This window comes from Perognathus longimembris, chromosome 1 (assembly GCF_023159225.1).
Source record: "Perognathus longimembris pacificus isolate PPM17 chromosome 1, ASM2315922v1, whole genome shotgun sequence".
NCBI lineage: Eukaryota > Metazoa > Chordata > Mammalia > Rodentia > Heteromyidae > Perognathus > Perognathus longimembris.
Window position 1 is genome coordinate 18,458,995 of NC_063161.1, and position 24,288 is coordinate 18,483,282.

Consider the following 24,288-nt stretch of genomic DNA (forward strand, 5'->3'; position numbering starts at 1 on the left):
CAGAAATAATTAGTATGCAAAACAGTACATTATGTAAGAAACTTATTTGTGTTTTGTGTTTGTTCTATTTCCCTTAAGGTTGAAAAATATATAGCAATTTTAAGATAGACTATGTGAAAATAACTTCAAGTAAATGACTAATACAAAGCAAGTTGCTATATATATTATAATGTTGATAATTGACTTATTTTCTCCAACTATATAGATCATTAAAATATCACAGAGACTGTTACATGGCAATTGATTGCAAACCATTTGTTAATAAATGGACCCCAAGTATATATAAATAGTACCTCTTTGAAATGCACTCATAGGATAGTGTGCCTGAAAATAACTTAAAATTTTATAGTGATTGTTTTTGCACAACACATGCTTAAATATTCTTACCAATTCTCATTTTTATTTTGGCCAATAACATGATATGAGGAAGATATATATTTTTCAAAGGTTCTAATGGATTTGCATATTCAGTGTTTGATAAAGGATATTCAATTGTTTCTCCAAAAGTTAGCATCTATAAAAGAAAGTTATAATAAGCAATCAGTTTTCATGGCCTGAAATAAGAAAAAATACAGAAAAGCAAATTTCTAATTCTTGCTTCTCACCTGTTCAATAATAATGTGGTGAGCCTGCGTCAAAAGAAATAATTTGTCTGATTTTAATGAAGCACACTCCTTGAATTTCCTAGCTTTTGTTAAGTCATCCAGTAGAAGTAGGCTTCTTGCCAGAGTTAACCAAGACCGAGGAGAAATAAACTCATTTCCTTCAAGCAAGTGGATTATATCCTATTAAAATGAAATGATTCAGTTTGATAGTGCCTTTTCCAATTCATAGAAACAAGAGCTGGCATGTTTGCTGTTATGCATTCAGTACCAAATGGGATTTAAAATTCTCTCATGTAGTTCTAACTGGAATATTTTCCAAGTATAAATTGAACAAGGTTTCCTTCCTACCTGAAGATGTCCTATAATGTCTGCTTTTAAATGCTTTTCTTGCAAGCCCAGGATCACAGCTTGCATTAAGAATTCAGCCTCTAGCTCTTTGTTGCCTGCATTTTTTGCTTCCATACATACTTCATTGATGAGGCTCATACAATCTGTCATGTCATTTTCTAAAGAAAACAAGCATGATTACTTAAGACACATTTATAAATAAGAAAGCCTGTGTATATGGTATCTCCCCAGTGTTTATTACAGGTAGATTGTCTAAGGTCCAAAATAAAAATGATATTAGAATAAAAAAACAAATAGACTTGACATGACACATGGAAAAGAAGTGTGTTTAATTTGAGGGGACATATTTTAGGATATTCCAAAGCTGTATTAAGTAGTAATATTACAGGAAATAATTTAATTTAGGAGCTGGAGGGAGATGAGTAAATACATGCATATACAAACAGGAAATTATTAATTACTGCAAGAACTACTATTTGTATGTGCCAGGGTGTTATCTAAAAGTATAAATGTAACTCATTTAATTCTGATAATAATCCTAGAAGTAGGAACAGTTACCTCCATTTTATTTTTTTTTTTATTTTTTTTTTTTTTGGCCAGTCCCGGGCCTTGGACTCAGGGCCTGAGCACTGTCCCTGGCTTCTTCCCGCTCAAGGCTAGCACTCTGCCTCTTGAGCCACAGCGCCGCTTCTGGCCGTTTTCTGTATATGTGGTGCTGGGGAATCGAACCTAGGGCCTCGTGTATCCGAGGCAGGCACTCTTGCCACTAGGCTATATCCCCAGCCCCTCCATTTTCTAAACAGGAATCAGAGGCACAGTAGGATAAAGAGACTTGGCTGAGAAAGAAAAATTTGACAAGGAAGTGGCCAATGCAGCATTTGAATTCACACTGCAGGCCCCAGATCTATGCTCTTGCCCTACATGGTTGGCTACCTTCCTAAAGGATAAGAGATCTGGGCACAGTTACAATCGCTTGGCGATTATCAGTGCTATACATGTCACTTTCACTGATACAAACAATGCTGGAAATGTTTCTTCTTATTTAACCACCTGAATTTTTAAATTCTGGGAACAGATCACACTAGAAAGTTATCAAACATAAACACTACAATTAAATACTTCCCAATAAAATCCTCTTTACCAATAAAATCTTATTATGAAAACATTAAGAAAACAGACTTTTGTACCTTTCACAATTCCAATGCCACGAATCTGGGCAACAAATGCAGTCACCAGGGCTAAGCGGCACCTCAACCACAGATGGATGTTGAAATATTCTCGAGCATTCAGGGAAACAGGGTCTAAAAACTCATTGTCATCTTTAATCTCTGTGACCTAAGTAGTATTAACGTGATGAGGTTATCTTCTCATTTAATTATATCAAAGTTCTAGCCTAAGGCTAGACACAAGGTAAGAGAAACATTGGTATTATTATTTCACAGTATGAAGTTTTTTTATTATAGTTATTATTCTTACATCCTCTAAAATATATATTAAACAAATAAATAAAATCACCTGCTATTCTCCAAATCTATATTAATATTTCATACTGCTTTTCAACTTTACTTTTCTCTCCCTATATATTGTTTAAACTAGTTTTGTAGTTCAATTTTTTTGCAAATTACATTATCAGAAGTTTTCATGACATTAACTTCTTTATAAGTATAACTTAAGGAATGAAAGTAATAAATAATAATCAATATAATCTTTACTGAGTGTTCATTATGTGGCCAGGCACTGTGCTACATGCTTTATCCACATCTCATTTAGCCTTCCTAACAGGCAAACAGGGTTATTATTTCCATTTTTCAACATAGAGAACTGAGACCTAAAGAAGCTAACCATCTTGCTTAAACTCCATCATGTTTTGGCAGGGAGGGACTCTAACTTGCCTCCCCCTGAGTTTCAAGTTCACTGAGTTACATTTCAAATATGTATCACAACTTTTACCATGCTTGTTACTAAACTTTACAGAGTAGATAAATGTCCAGAGCTACAGAAAAAGCTTTCCCTAAGGGAGGTCAACTGACACTTGGGAACTTCCAAGTCAACCAGAACAATCCTGATTTTTCTAGAATTTCCTGCTATGTGTCTCTGGCATCCCATCAGGTCCAATCAATCGGCCAATGCCTGTCTGTGCAGGAACAGATTACCAGGGACTAAAAGGTGAGAAGTGAAATGAACAGGAAAAGAGAGCCATTCTGGGCACAAAAGTACACAGTGAAAATGGGCCCAGGATAGTCATTACAATGTGCCAAGTACTTGAGTCTAGTATTTAGTTAAAACTACAGAAAAGATGCCCATCAATAAAAATCTCTCCAAATGTACATTTTTGGTAACTAATGAAAAGGCAATCCCATATCATCTCAGGATTTCTCTAACTTAGAATTCTGACTGCCATTTTCATCCAGGTATTTCTGGGTGGGGGCTCTCTTATACATTATAGGATATCAGACAGCATCCCTGGCCTCTATCCAGTAAGTGCTAGTGGAACCCCCTGTAGTTGTAACAACCAAAATGTCTCCAGATATTGCCAAAATGTCCCCTGAGAGGTAAAATTACTTCCACTGACAATAACTATTGTAAGTCTATTTTCTGAATTCGATTGCTTTTTAGTATTATTACTTTTAATATAGTTAGAAATGAGTCTCTATTTAGAACAAATCATTTTGCTAATTGTAATGTTGCTAGATATTAGAAATTTCCTTAGTAATGCTTGAAATAATGGGCAAGGGTTCTATAAGATGAATGTTTTTATACTATAATCCTAAAGAATCTTATATTGTTAAATTAAGTAGTCTATGAAAGCCCAATCACGGAATGTGTGCCCAGTTCTCAAATCCAAAGTAGGAAATAACTCAGGTGTCTTACTGGCAATGCCTGGGTAATAAATGCAAAGTAGGATGTAGAGTAAGCTTGGGAGACAATGCTGTTTGCAGTGACAGCATAGCTAGACTTCATACAATGATACATCTTGATGATTATCATATACAATTCTGTCAGGTCACAAATGAGACTACAAAAAGAAATAAATATGGAGATTTTTCTCCAAGTATTCTAGTCAGTAAGTAGCATCAGTGGGATTGGAACACACATCTCTTACCCCAATTTCCTTGTTTTTTCTACTTTATTATCATGCAAATAATTATTAATTCCCCCACATGCCAAGTTATTACATCATATGTATTTGATGAAGAAATAAACTCTTCTGGATAAAAGTTAAATTCATACATACAGAATTTCCTGAAGAGGCAGGACTCTCTCTTTCATCTTCTACTGCCTTCTTTTTAAAAAGTTTTGAATCTTGGAGAAGGTTAAGTGTGGAACATAGTATTGCGGCACTAAAATTGAGAAAATATGTCATATGTTATTGGCATGCTTTTAGTACTTGTATGTTCTTTCCTAAGTCCATTCTTTTAAGAAACTTCCCACACTCACAACTATCCTCAAAAGGGGAATAGGTACTGCCTCTACACGAATGAACAGCACCCTGGTTTTACCAGTTATTTATCAGACTGACTTAGCACAATATACAGGCCTACAACTAATTCATTTTACTCCCCATTGAAACTTTCCATCTAGTAGAGTGATTGGATCTTAACAAAAACTAAATGTATTTTATTTTTAAATTTTGTTTTATTCTATTTTGTTTTATTTTTGTGTGTCAGTACTGGGCTTGAACTCAGGCCCTTATCTTTTTCTTTCAAAACTGGTGCTGCCCCCACTTGAGCCACAATTTCACATCCTGGAGGTGATGTCAAGTTGAGTCTCATAATTTCATGCCTAAAATCTCAGCCTTCTGAGAAGTTAGGATTATAGACATGAGACACTGGTGCCCAAACAGAAAGTATTTTAAATGAAGACAAGTGAGGGAAAGAATAAATGAGCTGCTAGAAAGTATTGTAGTTGAAAACAAGAGAATGAAAGAATGCGTAAGCCAGGAGCTTGGCTCAGTGACCAAGTGCCTGCCTAGCAACAGAAAAGACCTGAGTTAAAACCCTAGTACTGTCAAAAACAAAGAAATAACTTCATAAAAGGTTTCAAGAGCTAAAACCAAATTTATTGATAACTTCATTTATAAAATGAGCATATCATAATTTCTATGAATTAGAACATACTATTCCAGACCTATGTTGATTAATCTTGTACACTTGGAAACTCTTCAGCTGAATTACTGCTGATTAAGAATTTCCAAGAGCCAGAAAGTAAATGTGCTAAATTAAGAAAACAGAAGTCAGGAGACATGCTTATTTTTTACTTCCTGTTGTTGCATGCATATATTCACCTCTTTTTTTTTTTTTTCTCAAATTTTTATTTTCAAACTGACGTACAGAGAGGTTACAGTATCATACGTTGGGCGTTGGATACATTTCTTGTACTGCTTGTTGCCTTGTCCCTCATGCCCCCCTCCCTCCCCCCCTTCCCTCCCCCCCGCCCAGTTGTTCAGTTCACTTACACCAAACAGTTTTGCAAGTATTGCTTTTTTAGTTATTTCTCTTTTTTTACCCCGTGTCTCTCGAATTTGGTATTCCCTTTGAATTTCCTACTTCCAATACCAGTAAACACGGTTTCCAATATACTCAGATAAGATTACAGAGATAGTGTAGGTACAAACATAGGAAGGTGATACAAAACATCATCAATAATAGAAACTACACATACACATAGGACGTTGAAAGTAGTTATAACTGTGATATATCACTTGTTTCCATATCATGGAGTTCATTTCACTTAGCATCATCTTATGTGTTCCTAAGGGTATAGCTATTGGGCCTTGTGATGCTCTGCTATGGCTTGCCTAAACCTGTACTAATTATTCCCAATAAGGGAGGCCATAGAGTCCATGTTTCTTTGGGTCTGGCTCACTTCACTTAGTATAACTTTTTCCAAGTCCTTCCATTTCCTTACAAATGGAACAATGTCATTCTTTCTGATAGAGGCATAAAATTCCATTGTGTAAATGTACCACATTTTCCTGATCCATTCATCTATGGAGGGGCATCTGGGTTGGTTCCAGCTTCTCGCTATGACAAATTGATATTCACCTCTTTTTATAAAGCCACCAATGCCATCACTAGAACCTCACCTTCATAAGTTCATCAAATCACAATTACTTCCCAAAGGTAAGATCTCTAAATAAGAGCCTATGCCTTTGGAGTCTCAGTTTTGACCACTTCAATTCGAGTGGACGTTTAACCCATAGTAGGTACATAGTGGAAAATTCCTAGTTTCTCACCACTCTAGAGTATACAGAGAATTACCCACTGCCAACAGTCTAAAACCTCAAAGGAAGTTTCATTCTGATATAAAATTGAAAGGCTTAGAATTTTCTGATTTAGATAATAAATTAAATATAAAGGAGAATGAGAAGAAACATTTAATTTTTTTAAGTCTGAAATCTAAAAGAGACAGCCCAGAAGTATTAGATAGACCATATGAATAACTTTGATCCCATTTATTTCTTATTAACATTCATGACAAAAATGGTCAGTTTGTTCTCATAAAATCCATGCAGCTCACTATACCTGTCACCCCAGGGAATGTGCCTTTCAATTTCTTTGACACATAATTTTATTAGAAGTATCAGGAAATGTCAAGCTAACCATCATTTGGAAAAAGGACTGTCCAACACTCTCAGCAGTGCCCAAACAAAAGCTCATCGGGGTAAAGTTCACAGGAGAAAAACTCATTCATCTTGACAGTAGGCTTCTCCCCAATGACAACTCTGCACCAGAAAAGCAGGAACATCAAAGTTTCTGCAGGTTCTGTCCCTAGGGCCAAGTTCATGTATTAAAATAGGAATGATTCTAATATGCTTGTGCATTATTTGCATATGTCTACCTGGTCTTTAAATTAAAAATTCTATTATGACAATCCTTTTTGAAGCCATTTTGCAAGTTTTAGTTTCTCATTTCTTTCTACGTCCTAAAATTAAAATCACTTATATCTTCCATAATATGAAGGTATAAGATACATAAGACAGCTGGAAAAAATGAAGGCCAATGATGTGTGTGTGTGTGTGTGTTTTCTAGGAATGTTGTGGCTGTCTTGGAGAAAACGTTCAGTAGGAAATCATATATTTAAAGTTCTTTCTTCAAACTTCAGTGGAGAAGAAGCGTATATTTTAAGAAGTAAGTCAAGCGCTGGTGGTTAATCGTAGCTATTCAGGAGGCTAAGATCTGAGGATTGTGGTTCAAAGCCAGTCCCTCAGGAAAAAGTACAATTCCTATCTCCAATTACCCACAAAAAGACTGGAAGTGGAACTGTGTCTCAAGTAGTAGAACACCAGCCTTGAGCAAAAGCCCTAACAGACAGTGGCCAAGCCATGAGCTCAAGCCCCAATATAGTCACACACAAAAAAAAGTATTTTACTAGTATTATTCTAAGCCTATGTTAACATCAGTAGATTGCCACTGTAACCTTAAAGTTAGCTATGACTGTCAGAAAACTGTAAACCAGTATGGCTCAAGCTTTTTCTTAGTATTCCTTGCCATTCCTAAAAATTATACCCATATAATGTCACTAACATACTTAGAAACCACAAAAACTAAAAATTCCCGCCTAAGTAATATGGTCATGAATATAAAATCAGATTTAGATGTGGCTACTTACAGAACAGTTCTCAGACACACATATACCACATATACCAAGAGTATATGAGGTTAGCTTAGCACATTATGAGGCTTTTCATGAAGAGCAAGACAAGCTCCCAGAAGGGGTGGAAATGTCTTCAGAGAACAAGGAAAGGAGACTGGCTTGTAGTATTATGGTGGCTACTGGGTGGCCTCCAGTAGGAGATCCCATACATGGGCTAAAGAGATTAATTGGGCTTTCTTATCTGCTTGCCCCTGGTGTAGGTAGAAGAAAGGAGTTGTAGAGCCTAAGGCTGCCACTGAACATGTTCTTTGTTAAAACCACACAATTTTATGATACTAATGTCACCACACTCCCCTCATCTTTCTGCCTGAGAGCCTCTACAGTACTTGACATGTCTGGACATACTATAAACTGACTTAGTTATTATTCTCATAGTTTCTTATCAGCATGTTGCTTAGTACCTATTAGAGAAACGAGCTTCATGAAGACAAGACTTTTGTCTGAATTACTATACACATTATATCATTATATGATGATCATGACACTGTTCTATCCCAAAAACTCAGAATGGTGCCTAGCATATTGTAAGTACTCAAAACTATGCTGGTGAATTAATAAAAAGAAACATGTACTATTAATTCGATGATTAGTGTATGTGTCAGAAGACCTTATAATGAAGTGTTTAGCATAGCTTGTATGAAAAATTCAAACAGGTATATTTCAGTATTATTAATCATAAAATACTGTAATAATATATTCTTACTATTGTTTATACATTCATGAGTATTTAGATAAAGTAACTATATTCTATTCATTTTTTATCCTCGTGTTTATGTCAGAGGCAGGTAGTAAAAGAGATAATGAGAAAACAAAAGAATCAGAAAGCAAGTTAAACAAAACAGAATCTAACACAAACAGTTACAGTATATTTAAAAGATGTTACTTTCTACAAAATTCATATTTTGTATTTGGTGATTAAGAATTTTTCAAGGTTTTGTTTGTAAGAAGCAATAAGGGATTTGGGTTTGGACTTTTAAAAAGCAAATTAATTAAAAACCAAACATTGTTAATTTGTTCACTCTATATATGACATTAAACATGCTAGTTAGGTGCTTTAACAAGGCTATTTCATTGCTGAGAACTAGTTTTCACTGTAATAATGTAAGAAAACTCCCCTGGATAATAAAAAAGCAAGTATGCCCAAATGGTTCTGGAAATTTTGAAAACTTACATAAAATTTACGTCTAGTCAAGTATATTTAGCGAATTAAGAAAAGCAATTTCCCAACAAGCACCAAGAGAAAGAGCGAGAGACAGAAACCCAGAGAGACAGAGAAAAACAGAGGCAGAGGCAGAGACTGAGTCAGAGAACACACTTGTCTTTCTTGGTGAGGATAACTGTCTAACTGTGCAACTTGTGTACAAGAGCAGACGCACCTGTATGCTGCCCGGTGTCTCTGCAGGGAAATTTCTGCCAGCTGAAGTCTGGATTCCACCACAATTTCCAAATCACCAGCAGAACACTGAGTGAGGTTCTTGTGGACTGTGTGCTCCATCTCAGACACAAGGAAGTTTAGCCTGTCTTCAGCCTCTAGCAGGAGAACTGCCTAAAGAAAAGACGTCTCATAATTACATCAGTTTAGAAATACTGTCTCATTCTTATCAGATCTCTTTCGTGTACTGAAAAATCAACGACAAATTCAAACACAGGGAGGACAACTGTTATCCTTTAGTGTTAATCCGCTAGTATTCACAATTCACAGTTGAGTAAAGTGCTACACACTTTCCATAAACACTGATTAGTGAATACTGAACCATTGCTCCTAGTAGAAACAGAGATGTTTCTGTGAGCCTATGGGTATATTTTCAACAATTGGTCAAAATCCTACCTTATTTAATGTGTGTTCATATTTAAGGACTTACTATCTAATGCATAATGTTGATTTATTACAGCCACTCTAACTGTAACTGAGGTGTGAATAAAGCCTAAGAATAATGATGTTTTTCTTTGTAAGGTTCAACAGAGCGTTCTTGCTCTTAGAACCCCTAGACAGCACTTCAACATGGAAGTTTTTTGTAAATAGTGAAATCATCAACCAAAAAAGGTACAAAAACATAGTACAGATTGAGCATCACAAATGCAAAAATCTGAAGTCCAATTTTTGTTTCAGTCCTGGGGCTTGTACTCGGGGCCTGAGCACTGTCCCTGGCTTCTTTTTGCTCAAAGCTGGCACTCAACCTCTTGAGGCATAGCGCCACTTCCGGCTTTTTCTGTTAGTGCAGTGCTGAGGAATAGAACCCAGGGCTTCATGCATGCTAGGCAAGCACACTACTACTGGGCCACATTCCGAGCCCCAGAAATCCAAACACTTTTTGAGCACCATGACACTCAAAAAGTTTCAGATAATGGAATCAGGCATGGTAGTGTGCACTTGAAATCCCAGCTACCTACGAGGCAGAGGCAGGAGCATTGCCAGCTCAGCCAAGTTAGTTACACACAGTCTCCAAAACTAAAATGTAACAAAAAGGACTAAAGGCATGGCTCAAGTGGCAGAGTGCTTGCCTCACATCTGTGAGGTGCTAGGTTCAAAAGCTCCAGTATGGGGGCTGGGGATATAGCCTAGTGGCAAGAGTGCCTGCCTCGGATACACGAGGCCCTAGGTTCGATTCCCCAGCACCACATATACAGAAAACGGCCAGAAGCGGCGCTGTGGCTCAAGTGGCAGAGTGCTAGCCTTGAGCGGGAAGAAGCCAGGGACAGTGCTCAGGCCCTGAGTCCAAGGCCCAGGACTGGCCAAAAAAAAAAAAAGCTCCAGTATGAGGGAGGGGAGGGGAGTTTCAAATACTGAAACATTTCAAATTTTGGATTAGAAGTAGAAGGAAATGTGGTACTGGGGTTTGAACTGAAGGCTACCATTTGAGCCACACTCCTATACCCAAATTTTGGATATTTGAATTAGAGCTGCTTGACTGGTAAAATCTATAAAACTCTAAAATATGAAAATCTTCTGTTATCAAGTATTTCTGATTAGGGATGCTCTAACTTACACGAAATAGATCCAAAAAGTATAGCAAGGAGCATTTGCTGACAGTATGAGAACTGAAACCTTGCTTCGCAGTGGGCACTCTGGGCATGTTATTCTATGGCAGTGAACCTGTCCATGAATTATCAAAAAAGTGTCATAACTATTAATTATAAGGTGATAAATAAATTCTATCATGTACACAAATCATCAAACAGAATCTATAAATAATGAGAAAAGACTGCCTTTTAAGTTAAATCATAGCTGTCCAGCTGATAATGTAAAGATAGTGATGTTTTCTAGTATATAACTGGTAGTAAGTAGCAATTTGACATAGAAGAAGATAAAAATATCATCCAATATTTCAAGCAACAGGTCTCTAAAAACTTGTGTGTACAGAGAAGTAAAGAACACATTAATATTAGAGCAATTTACATAATGGTTAACAGCAAACATTTTAAGTCAAAAAGACAGGTCTTATTCACAGATCTGTATTTTCTTACTTTTGTGGAACTTCAAATACTGCTTAAGCCTCACTCTTCTCATGATTCAGCATAGCATAGTTCAGAAATTATTAATGCCTACCTACATTATCAAGCTGTGCAAATTAAATAAAGCATGGAAGCTACCTATCACATGAATAAATTGGAGTTGTTGCCACTGATATTGTCATCATTATGATTAGCAAACGAGAGAGGGGACATCAAACAATAAATCTTATCTGCAGTGGCCGCTTATTCAGGTTGCAAAGCAAAATTTGATGCCCCTGGGAATCCACTTTTCTTGTAGGGAAGATATTCAAACTCAGCAGATCCATGCTTTATGCAGGAAATTCTATCTGGTCTTCCAAGAAGCACTACATTGAAAGTGGGCCTAATAGTATACACTCTGATAACTCATTGTTTATGATTTGAAATGTTTTTCTGACTTACCTTAAGTGTGCATAGAGTGACTTCCTCTTTAAATTTTATATATTGAGTAGAAGTTCCACTGTCCCTTGATAATGAATCGGCTGGAAAGACCAATGATATCTATGGTTAGTTTAAATAGTAAATATACTTTAAAAATTTCATCATCCATGGAAAATTATATATTAATTTAACAAACAACCACAGTGCTCATTAGAAATATCTCCATATCAAATAGTCCTTAAATATCATGATTTAGAAGATGGAGATTGATTCTTATAACAAATAAAGACAATTCTGAAGAGATCGTTTGTACATCTGATTATGTTACTCAAATTATTAGTTACTCTGTGGCCCCAGGACAACATAAGGTCCTCAAGGCAATATGAAGCTTCCAGAAATTCTAACATTTCTATAAGATATTTGAAGAGAGCAGACGTGGCCTGCTCTAGTCTAGTCTAGGATATGTGGAACAGCAGTTACTACTGCTTGAGTATTTCCCATGCCCATGAACACACTAGTGGAAGGCTTTAGGTATAATTGCACATCCAGTCCAGTGGTCCACAGCTCTGTCAGCAAAAGCAGCTCTAAGGCTCCTATAGTCACTATGCCTAGGATGAGCACACCGAGCTCACTGGTATGAAGACAGCCCTGCACGGGCCACTAGTCCACAAGGAAATCAATATAGGACTCAGTCTCTATAATGACCTCTGGTTTGACCGCTTTCATTGGAACTCAAAAGGAACATAATGCACATTCTCTCCACACAGACCTGGTGAATTCCAAAAACAGAAGCCTGGGAAGAAAAGACATCTCTACTTTTTCAACAAAGAGGAGCTTTACACATCTGAAATTTTTGTTTTGAATTTGCTTTATTGTGTTCTCCCTCAGTGTTTTTTCTTCATGCATTTGTATCTAATTGTACGTTACTTTATTAATTATTTAATTTGGATCATTTCTCTGTAATACTTTATCATTTTTATTTTTAATCTATTCTAATACTAATTCTACATTTTAGTCTATTCTATATTATCCTTCCACTCTCTCTTAATAGTCATTGGTGTTTTAGATAATGATTTTCATTTGTTTGTTGTTAATTGGCAGTATTGGGGTTTGAACAGGAAGTCTTACACTTGCTAGCAAGAGTTCTACAACTTGAGCTACACCTCAGCCATTATTATTATTTTTTTTTTTGCCAATCCTGGGGCTTGAACTCAGGGCCTGGGTACTGTCCCTGAGCTTCTTTTGCTCAAGGTTAGCATTCTACCACTTGAGCCACAGCACCTCTTCTGGCCTTTACTGTTTGTGCTGAGGAATCGAACCCAGGGCTTCATGCATGCTAGGCAATCACTCTACTACTAAGCCACATTCCCAGCCCTCAGCCATTTTTTTAAATCAGGTAATATCTGTGTCTTTGCTTGGAGGCAGCCACAAACATAATGATGCTTCCCACCTATGCCTTTTGTATAGGTGAGAATAGAGCATGTGCCACCATGCCCAAATAGTTAGTTGAAGAGTCTTGTTAACTTTTTGACCAGATGGGGAACCATGATCTTCCCAAACTCTGAACCCAAACTAGCTGGTATTACAGGCATGTGCCATGATGCCCATGATAAATAGATGGTACTAGGGTTTGAACTCAGGGCCTTGCACTTGCTAGACAGGCATTCTGCCCTTGAACCGCACTGATAGCCCTTTTGTGTGCTGACTATTTTTGCGATACAGTCTAACTTCCTACCTGAGTGTGTGGCTGGTCCATGATCTGCCTATTTTAAAGTTCCCATCAAAGCTGGATGAGAAGTGAATACCACCATTCCCAGCGTTTTCTGCTGAGATGGGGATTTATATGTCTTTCTTTCTAAACTGGCCTGGAACTATGATCCTCCAGATCGCAGCCTCCTACATATATAGGATGTCAGACACACAGCACTGTGCTCAGCTATGTGCTTCAAAGGGCTCTCACAAACTCATGTTTCAGTCCTCCCAACTTCAGCCTCCTCAGTTTACAGGCCTAGGCCACTAATTGTATGTTTATAACTGCATTACTTTTAAGTTGTTGATATTACTATCTGTTGTGTTCTCCTTCCCAAATTATGTGGGGGATCTAGCCTAACACTTTGAAAATATAGAATGGATGTTGTAATGCTAGGACAAAGCCCATTCCGGTTGAGAGAAATTATGCTTTACTCCACCCACCACCTAGTCCCACTCAAACTTAGGCGGAGGCTACAACATAAAGAACAGGGTAGACCAAAGACACCAGCTGATATCTCAGCCCTAGTCAGTCTGAATGCCCATTACTGAATATGTACCCTCTAATAACAGAAGAAAGAAATAATACAACTAGTATAGTAACCACACATGATAGGCACTAGTACAAATCACTCCAAACTTGCAAATCACAGTGTTGACAAGTCTGGAGGAATAACTCCAGAGAATGCACCTCATATACTTGGATATCTACAACCTATCTGCCTGAACTACTAGAGGGAACCACTCATGAAGTCTTACCAAGAAAGCAGGTCTCTCAAATATGAAGTCATAGAAGGAAAAGCTCAACGAATAAAATTTAGAAATTCAATTGAAAGTCTCATCAGTAGACTTTATTTGACCGACAATATCAGAGCTTAAAGACAAGGTTGTTGAATGATCACATTCACAGGTTAATACAGACAACAAGAACATAAAAGGTTATTGGGAAAAGAATGAGGTTCAGTATACCTGAATATGAATAAAATTTACACTATTAAACAGACGCCAGTGTTAGTCTAGTATCAAAACGAGACACACCAAAATAGAAAACGACAGATCAATACCTCTTATGAAAATGAATGCAAAAATCTTCAGTACTAACAGAATCTAGCAAGTGAAAAGACATACATCCCAAGTAAGTTTTATTATACAAATGCAAGGCTGATTAAATACACAAAGTACAATGTATTTAATGTCCCATATCAATAGACTGACAAGCAAAAATACATAATCATGCCAGTAGATGCTAAGTAAAATATTTTGCACAATTTGACACTTTCATGATAGAATCATTCTAGAAAGTAAGACTAGAACAGAAATTTCTCAACTGAGAATTAAATTAAAAGAAAAAACACAAACAGCACACTGAATGACAGAAAACATTTATTTTAAGAAAGCATTTACACCTGAGGGCTGAGAATATGGCCTAGTGGCAAGAGTGCTTGCCTTGAATACATGAAGCCCTGGGTTCAATTCCCCAGTACCACATATATAAAAAACGACCACAAGTGGCACTGTGGCTCAAGTGGCAGAGTGCTAGCCTTGAGCAAAAGGAAGCCAGGGATAGTGCTCAGGCCCTGAGTCCAAGCCCCAGGACTGGCAAAAAATAAATAAATAAATAAGCATTTACACTTAAAAAATGCATATACCAAATGACTAACAGATGAAATATATGATACCTCTCACATGGGTATCTATCACATAGATATATACACTATGTCGTGTGACTATGCAGCAGTGCAGCACAATTTCTTGGGAGTAAAGTGAGCATCAACCCCAGTATGTCAAAGCTAACATGGAACATTCACAGCAGAGAGAACCAGAACAAAGCAGTTGCTTTGGAGTGGTTTCAGTGAAGTATATCTGATTAGAAATACAAATTACAGAAATACAAACTGCTCTATAAAAAATGACAAATCCTCTTGACTTTTTACATATAGATACAGGTATGATTATGGAAATATATGATGGATATATCTACAAATGAGGAATATGTGTATAATATAAAGTTAAGAACATGTAAGAATATAGAGAGAGAAAAATAATTACAACACAAAGAGAACTAGAGAGACACAGAGAGAAATAAACATAATACAAACACAATTTATCAATATTAATAAGCTCGTCGTTTACGAAGGGAGAAATATTAAAAGTACCAAGAAGGCAGAAGAGAACTTGGTGGTTTAGACACACAGGGTACTTTTCTGTGATCCAGAAATCTGAAAGAAAATACCTGGCATATGGCTATAGGAGGAGGTGTATGACATGGAGAAGTAAGGAAGGGCAACAGTAAACAGTAGACACAGACCAGATGAAATTCATCCACATTGAAATTTAGATTTTAGAAGAAATAATGGTTCATAATACTGACTCCAATATAGTAGGGAAGGGGGAGACTCTAGTTAGCAGGGCTTCAAGCCAAGTAGGCAACCAAAATCTTGGAAAGATCCACAGGCACCATAAGGAGGTCTGAAAAAATAAAAATTTTAGACAGGAAATCCTGTGCATCTTAGCTTGCTCACTGGTGCTGTGGAGAGAAAGTATCTTATAGTCAAGCTACGGAGAGCAGAGGACCCTGTATTTTTATACCAACCCCAAAGATCCCCACCATTATTGGCTAAGCAGCTGACCATCCTAATAACCAGTGTGGATCCAGGATAGTGGTCATTGCTTGGATCAGATTCATGGACACAGATCTATTTGGGTGGAAACTGTGAGCATGAGCAGTGTTGCAGAAGAAAAGTGAAGGGAGAGCTACAGCACAGTTATAGCCTTAACCATGGTAAGAGGAGAGAAACCACTGTGTGTGAATAAGAGTAAGGAGTGCTAGGACAGAGAATGTGAATCCAGGGAAGGAGTATCTGTGAGACCCCTGGGACTAACCAGCCAGTGAATGCTTTGTAAACTTCCATGGAGCCAGAAAGATTAATGCTCAATTGGTGGGAGCAGTTTGAGGCAGCTCCTGCATAGGAATTTAACCCAGCAGTGGGGACAATGTTCATTCTACAGACAGCAATTTCTGCTCTAACTTGTTTGGCTTCAGACAGAAAAGCTGCTATGCCCCCACCCCCCACACATAAAGTAAACACAAACAAAGTGAAAGATAAGTTTGAAAGGGGAACATCCATATTCTTACACTTTTTTTAACCAATCTTGCTCCTTTTTCTTTTCCTTTCCCTATCCCCCTTCTTTTCATTACTTAACTATTAATACTTTTAGCTTCAGTAATTTCTAAACTCACTAGTTTATCCTATAAGTATACTATTCCTTTCATTTGAAACCTTACTTGGTGTGTAGTTGATGTTTCCGTTTGATTTGTACTACACTGAAAATACCCTGTTTGTTTTTTTTAATTGTTGGCTTTGTTACTACTATCTGCTTTCTCTCCTGTGAGCAGAAAATCACTGGCTTCAAAAGAGGTCTACTAGGAATAAGCCCATAAAACAAATGAATGGATCAGGAAAATGTGGTACATTTACACAATGGAATTTTATGCCTCTATCAGAAAGAATGACATTGTTCCATTTGTAAGGAAATGGAAGGACTTGGAAAAAGTTATACTAAGTGAAGTGAGCCAGACCCAAAGAAACATGGACTCTATGACCTCCCTTATTGGGAATAATTAGTACAGGTTTAGGCAAGCCATAGCAGAGCATCACAAGGCCCAATAGCTATACCCTTAGAAACACATAAGATGATGCTAAGTGAAATGAACTCCATGTTATGGAAACAAGTGATATATCACAGTTGTGACTACTTTCAACGTCCTATGTGTATGTGTAGTTTCTATTATTGATAATGTTTTGTATCACCTTCCTATGTTTGTACCTACACTATCTCTGTAATCTTATCTGAGTATATTGGAAACCGTGTTTACTGGTATTGGAAGTAGGAAATTCAAAGGGAATACCAAATTCGAGAGACATAGGGTAAAAAAAGAGAAATAACTACAAAAGCAATACTTGCAAAACTGTTTGGTGTAAGTGAACTGAACACCTGGGGGGGGGAGGGAAAGGGGGGGAGGGAGGGGGGCATGAGGGACAAGGCAACAAACAGTACAAGAAATGTATCCAATGCCCAACGTATGATACTGTAACCTCTCTGTACGTCAGTTTGATAATAAAAATTTGAGGAAAAAAAAAAGAAAAATGACAATGACAGAATATCCATTTGACAATAAATGTACTCATTACTTTACTTATGTAACTGTAACCCCTCTGTACATCACCTTTACAAAAACATAAAAGTAAATTAAAAAAGAAAGACATTAAAAAAAAAGAGAGAGAGAAACAAAAAAAATCATCCAAACATATGTACTATATATAGCTATATATACAAGCACAAGAAACAGGAAAAGAAAGGTCATTATCAGAATCCATAGACATCTAAGTGGTGAAAATGCTTGCTTTAAAAAGAAGAATCAAAAGTCTAGTTCTAAAAGTCATCAATGACCCTCAACAAAGATTCAAGCAAGCAAATATGAAAGCCAGAAACATTGATGAGGAAGAGTATTAGGAACTGAAGGTGAGGAGTTTCATATAGTCATGAGTACCACCATTAAAAAATTAAGAGAGATCTCAAAAAACCAATCTAATGAGCATCTCAGTGACTCACAAAAACAAGAATAACTCAAGCTCAAAATCAGTAGATGAAAGGAAACAACAAAGTTCAAAATGAATACTAGAAGACTAACAAATGACTGGGGGGAAAAATAACCAATGAAACGGTTGGTTTTGAAAAGATAAAAAAAAATCTTAGACAAACTAATCAAACGAGAAAAATATAAAGATGCATAAAATTAGAGATAATAAAGGAAATAATAACAATAAATATCACTGAAATTCATGAGATCATACAAGAATAGAGGATCCAGAAATAAATCCCTATTTCAATCAGCTGATTCTCCGTAGATACCAAACTCTTACATACACTAGAGGGGGAAAAAAAGGCCTTTTTAACAAGCAGTTGTGGGAAAACTAGTTATCCACTTGTAGAAGAATGCAACTAGATCCCTAAGGATCCCTACCTAAATCCCTAGACCTCTAATTTGTATCTAGAACAATTCAAGAGGATCAAATCCTTAATGGAATACGTGAAACTATAAAACTACTAGCAATAAACAGGAGGAAACTTGAAAAGATAGGTATAATCAGTAACTTTCTGAGTACTGTATTCTAATAACCCAGGAAATAACTGCAAAAACTGACAAATGGGATTACATCAAATTGTTTCTGCAAATTAAAGGAAACAATTACAGAGTGAAGGAATAGCCTATCTAACAGGATAAAATCCTTGCCAAATAATCCACTGACAGGAGATTAATACCCATAATATAGTTTAGAAAATACAACCTCAAAAAAATTAAACACCAGAAACAGCTATTTGTTCTTATCAATAAATGGGCCAATGAATTTAACAGTTCTTAAAAGAAGAAACAAATGGCTATTAAATACATGAAAAAATAGTCAATACCTTTAGCCATAGAGAAAATGTAATTAAAGCTACCCTGAGATTCTGTCTCATTCCAGTCAATATGACCATCATCAAGAAAAGAAGTTAACAGCAAGTGCTGGTGAGGATGTGGTGGAAAAGGAATCTTTTGCTGGGAATGCAAATCAGTGCAGCCACTACGGAAATCAGGTTCTTTAATAAAAAGTAAAACTAGGGTGCTGGGGATATAGCCTAGTGGCAAGAGTGCCTGCCTCGGATACACGAGGCCCTAGGTTCGATTCCCCAGCACCACATATACAGAAAACGGCCAGAAGCGGCGCTGTGGCTCAAGTGGCAGAGTGCTAGCCTTGAGCGGGAAGAAGCCATGGACAGTGCTCAGGCCCTGAGTCCAAGGCCCAGGACTGGCCAAAAAAAAAAAAAAAAAAAAAAAGTAAAACTAGAACTCTCATATGATCTTGCTGTAACACTGCTTTCTATATACTTCAAAAAATCAAAGTCAACATAGAATACAGTAACTCCACACTCAGGTTTATCATGGCACTATTCAAACAAGTATTGCACATTTTCTCTCATATGCAGTCTCATTTACTTTTTAAAAAGACATAAAAGTGGAAAGAGAAATATTTGGGGGACAGAAGTATTATCAGGAGTAGAACAGGGAAAAAGAAGATATTTGGGTATGGATATGATCAATGTATATGTTATACATGTATAAAAATAGCATAATGAAACCTATAATTATGCATCCTATTATTCTGTGCAATTAAAATATAACAATTTTTTAAAGATTTTAGAAACAAACAACAATATAAATGAAATAAATACCTTTTGGGTTTGGGGCATTTGCTTTGTTCTTCTCAGTAGCAACTCCACGACAGACTTGTTTAAATGAATAATCAGGGATACTATTTATTGCTGCAGCTAAACTTATAAAAAAGTATGCCTTTACAAAATAAAATTTATTTAAGAGATGTTGTTGGCCAAGAGTAATAAGAGTCAAGGGCTGTCCTTTACTCATTAATTCATCAAGTGCCTAAAAATAAAAAAGGAAAATAAAGCAAATCAGTAAAATATTTTTCAGGTGCTATTAGCTCCATTCCCCTTTTGTATTCCTCATTTGGTGCCAGATTAAGGAATTAAAATCCTACAAATGGCAGGCATTTTTAGAGAATGTAGAACCACTCCAGCTCCTGAAGTGGAGGGGAAAAAAATCCAAGCTCCTCAACTAGAGCTGGACAGAATCACAGGACCATACAAGTGGTTCTATTTTAAATACTTGACCAAAATCTCAGCACTTCACGATAATCATCCTGTTTTCCCATTTTATCAACTGTCCTCTCTAGACAATCATTTCCTAGCTTTCTGTCCTTTAAATTTGAGTCCTTCCTTCCTTCTCTTCCTCACAGGTAACAACCTTTGCTTTCTCTACTTAATCAAGAAAACCTGAAGCAGTCAGTAAAGCAAAGCATTGTAGATGGCAGTACTCTATCTACTTCCCCTCCCTGAGCATCTGTCTGCCCCCTTTTCCACCTTCCTTTCTGCTGCTCAAAGATGATCATGCTGCCTAGGCCATCAGTTTGTCCCCACTGACCAGCCCAGTTGTTCTCTTCCTCCATCACATATGGTTTCCTCCTTTTCTGTCAGTACATACTCTTTTGACCAGAGCTCTGAGCTCTGTCAATATTCTAATCTCCTTTGTGTTTTTTCTTTACCCAGCATTGGAGATAACCTGAACATGCTAGGCAAGCACTCTACCACTACTGCTATTCCCTCTTTCTACATTATTCTTTCTCCAGATGATATTTGTCTTTCGAGAAAGATTAATTTGATTACCACATTTAAAATTATAATCCCCACCCTAGTCCTATGCTCCCAATCTGCTTCACACAAGCCTAGGTTTACTTTCTCTTGCATCAAGATTTTTCTTCTTATATACCATATATTTTACTCCTTTATAAGGTTTACTTATATTTTAAGTTAATTACTAGTCTTGTTAGCATTTTCTTAGCCTCAGGTCCTCAGCTCCTCCCACTAGCCCCCAGATCCACCTATAACTAATGAGCCACTCCCACTACCTACCCCACCTATAACTAATGAGCTACTCCCACCTACCTACTTCCCCTTTACCCCCAGAGAGAGAAGCTGCCACCTGGATAAGGTGCAGACGCCATGTAGCTCCCTCTCCCATGGGAACTATGGCCCAACTAATAAACCTCCTTTTGAACCTTCATCTCCTGTCTGTGACTATCTCCACATGGTCCCCTGGGATGGCCGGGACATATCCTTTCAAGTCTTATCCTCTAAAATTTAACCTCCATGGGGACTTGGAGTTTATCTGTAGTATAGTACTTTGCCTACAACAGGTTTGTCATCATTTCTGAATTAACATCCAAAGTCAATACTGGGACTGTCTATTCTACAATAAGGGAAAGTATTCACCTTAAGTAAACAAAAATATTGCGTGTTTGGGGGAATTTGAAGCAATGGTGGCAGTGCTGAGACCTGTGACTTGTTTATTCTCTTTCTTCTTGTAAGGGTTTGTATCAATGTACATCACAGAGCCAGGTGTGGAGGAGCCAGTGGGCTTGACATGCTGTCCCACAATCCACACGGGGAACATGGCTGGCTCACCCTATCCAGGGAAGAAACTGCAGACTGCGTGAGGGTGATCAGAGAGGACAGTTCCCTTTTCCTCTGCAGCAAACAGTGATTTAATGAGCCTTGACAATTACACACAAACACTTGAGGATCAAAGGAAGATTAATTAGTAATGCTATTTAACACTCTTTTTCTCTCCCTCTATGTCGAAAATACAAAGTATAATCTGAAGAGTCTGAAGTGGGCCAACAGTACTGTTTTAATTAATTAGCTAATATATCAGGTTTCCATTATACTGTCAGTCTCTTTTTGTATAAAAGGAAATGATCAGATAGACATTCTTTTATACCAAAACCTGCTCCTTAAGGAGCATTTAGGATGGCCTGACATTTATGACTGAAAAGAAATAAGTATTCTTAAATCCTCCAAGGTCTTGGGGCACTATAACACAATATGAATATGTATTTATATCTTCCTAATATCAGTTCTTTCATTTTAGGCAACGTGCTTATAAATTAAAATACTGACTCATATGAAGCATAATTAAAAGTGAACTTTGTGGAATAAAATTCACAATAGTAGAAAAATAATCAAATTAAACTTAATAAAAGGTGGATATATTCCTTATCAAAATTATGGAAAGCAAAAATAAAGCAATTTTGAAGCCTTTTCTCTTAAGTTACCTATTAAAAATATGTACTCTTACCTTAAACAGAGCACTGCTTCTTATCATTTAAAAAAACACAAAGTAACCACACACCTGTAATCCCTGCTATGCAGGAGGCTAACCTTAAGCAAAAAACATGAGACCTTGTCCAGAAAAGAACTGAAGCAAAAAAGGAAGGCCAGAGGGAACAAATCAAAACACAAACCATGAAACTTAAGTGTATTTGTCTACACTAGCTGTCTGAGTTGTGTGGACGCTCTCCATTATGACCCCTGGAACAAAACATCTGCTACAACTCTTCCATCACTTTCTGGTGGGAGGAGGACAGAGGCCAATACCCCTAGGTTTGTTTTAAATGACTATTTCAAGATATTTCAATGCTCCTAGGACATCAAATGCTTAAGTCCTAATCATTCAATTAGTGACAAGATGCAAGCATATTTAGATTCTCATTCTCTTTTTTTGTGAAAGGGATGGGAGATGTCAGAGGAGCTGCTTATGAAAATGGCAAGGTAAAGCATTCAGGAACATTGGCACACAGTCTAGGAAGAGCGGGAAGAGGGTGGGAGTGACAGCTGCAGTGACATGTGGCTATTGCAAAATGGACAACTGGAGTCAGCTTCTTCTTTCTAGAAAATGAAAATAAGATCTTAAAAGTCTGAGAGATAACTGACATGGCTGGACAGGCAATAAAAAAACACCTCTGCACATAGAAATGAGCCCTCCCAGCTATTTTCTAGGCCTGAAAACCAAACCAATCTGATGTAATCCTAACTCTGAACTTAAAATTGGGGGAATTAAAAGTCCCATTATTATAAAAGAAATTTTAAAAGCACAATTCACAGCAGGCTTTACAACCTAAATATTGTATCTCTCAAGGAGACTGAAATGACTCAAGAATTATCCTCACTAAATAGCCAATGTTTATAAAATATTGCTATTCTTACCTGCAGATTCTCTTTGCTGTTAAGAGGTTTTCCTGAGTCAAATGATTGAAATAGCTGGAAAAATATTAAGAGAAGAAATTGGTATGTACTCAAGTATTCTTTTAAATGAAATCATGTAAGCATCATTTCATTACCTAAAAATATAAAATACATAGTCTAACCACAATAAAGAAAAATCTAAAAATCAAACACAAAGCAACTTTGGTTGTGTGCTCAATATTGGTTTGTTTGCTAGTCCTGGGACTTGAAGCCAGTGCCTTAAGCATAATGTCATTTCAGTAATGACAGCAGCTCTTTTGTTTCTTTTATTCCTTCTCAGATAAGATCTCAACATCTTGGCCTGGGCTTACCTCCAGTTCATGATCCATGGGCCTTAGCCTCCCAAGTAGCTGGGATTATAGGAATAATGCACCATTCCTGGATTCCCTACCAAACACTATATATATATATCTTTAGCTGGGTGCCAATAGCTCATGTCTATAATCTTAGCTATTCAGGAATCTAAGATCTGAGTATCACAGTTTAAAACCAGCCCAGGCAGGAAAGTCTGTGAGATTCTTATCTCCAACTAACCACAAAAAAGTCTATGGTAGAACAGTGGCTCAAGTGGCAGAGAGCTAGTTTGAGCAAAGTAACTCAGGGACAGTTTAAGTCCCTGGACTGGCACACAAAAAGTGGTTACAATTCAACCCAACTATTTTTATGTACTTTGAAATATTATATGTAGATTTATACTAAATAGATGTATAAGGAGATTACCATTTAACCCAATTTTATGTGCTTTGCAACTTTATATGTAGATTTAAATTCCATTTTCACCAAATATATGTCATGTATCATATAGTATGAAGTCATTGGTAAACCTCATCTAGTGAGCAGATAATAGTCTATCCAATGATTCAGATGATTTACTTTAGATAGATTCCTAGAAGCAGGATTTCTGGATCAAAAGATAAGACAATACTGAGAAAACCAAAAAAGGATGGTTCAATTTACACCACTATCCACACTATATGACAATACCAGGATAAGAGCACTGTTAACACTAAATATCATGACTTTAAAAAAAATCTTTGCTAACGATGAGATATGGTAGCTTGTGCCAGTAATCATGGCTTCTAGAGAGGTAGATACCATGGGGATTATGGTTAGAGCCCAGCCAAGGCAAAAAGTCATAGATATGTCATCTCAACAATAGCCTGGACATGATGGTACACATCTATAATGCCAGCACAGTGCCCTATCTGCCCACTGCAGGGACCTCCTTATTAGCTCTTTCTGGGTTAGAGTTCTTCCCTTTCCTATGTAACATACCACTCGCTCTATTTTCTGGAATTGCCTACTAGACATACTACTTCCTTCTAAATCCTTGTCCTAATATCTGTTTTTGAGG

The 24,288-nt window shown here is 36.9% G+C and overlaps 1 protein-coding gene across 1 annotated transcript in view; it reads right to left on the reverse strand.

Annotated features, from left to right (window-relative positions):
- The window catches only part of Cfap54 (cilia and flagella associated protein 54), a 258,505-nt gene that overhangs the window by 77,310 nt on the left and 156,907 nt on the right, over positions 1 to 24,288 (reverse strand). The window contains 9 exon segments of the mRNA XM_048340566.1: positions 388 to 514; positions 606 to 785; positions 954 to 1,111; positions 2,141 to 2,288; positions 4,189 to 4,294; positions 8,987 to 9,156; positions 11,505 to 11,573; positions 19,501 to 19,716; positions 22,896 to 22,949. Of these exon segments, the coding sequence (XP_048196523.1) occupies positions 388 to 514; positions 606 to 785; positions 954 to 1,111; positions 2,141 to 2,288; positions 4,189 to 4,294; positions 8,987 to 9,156; positions 11,505 to 11,573; positions 19,501 to 19,716; positions 22,896 to 22,949 (1,228 nt within the window).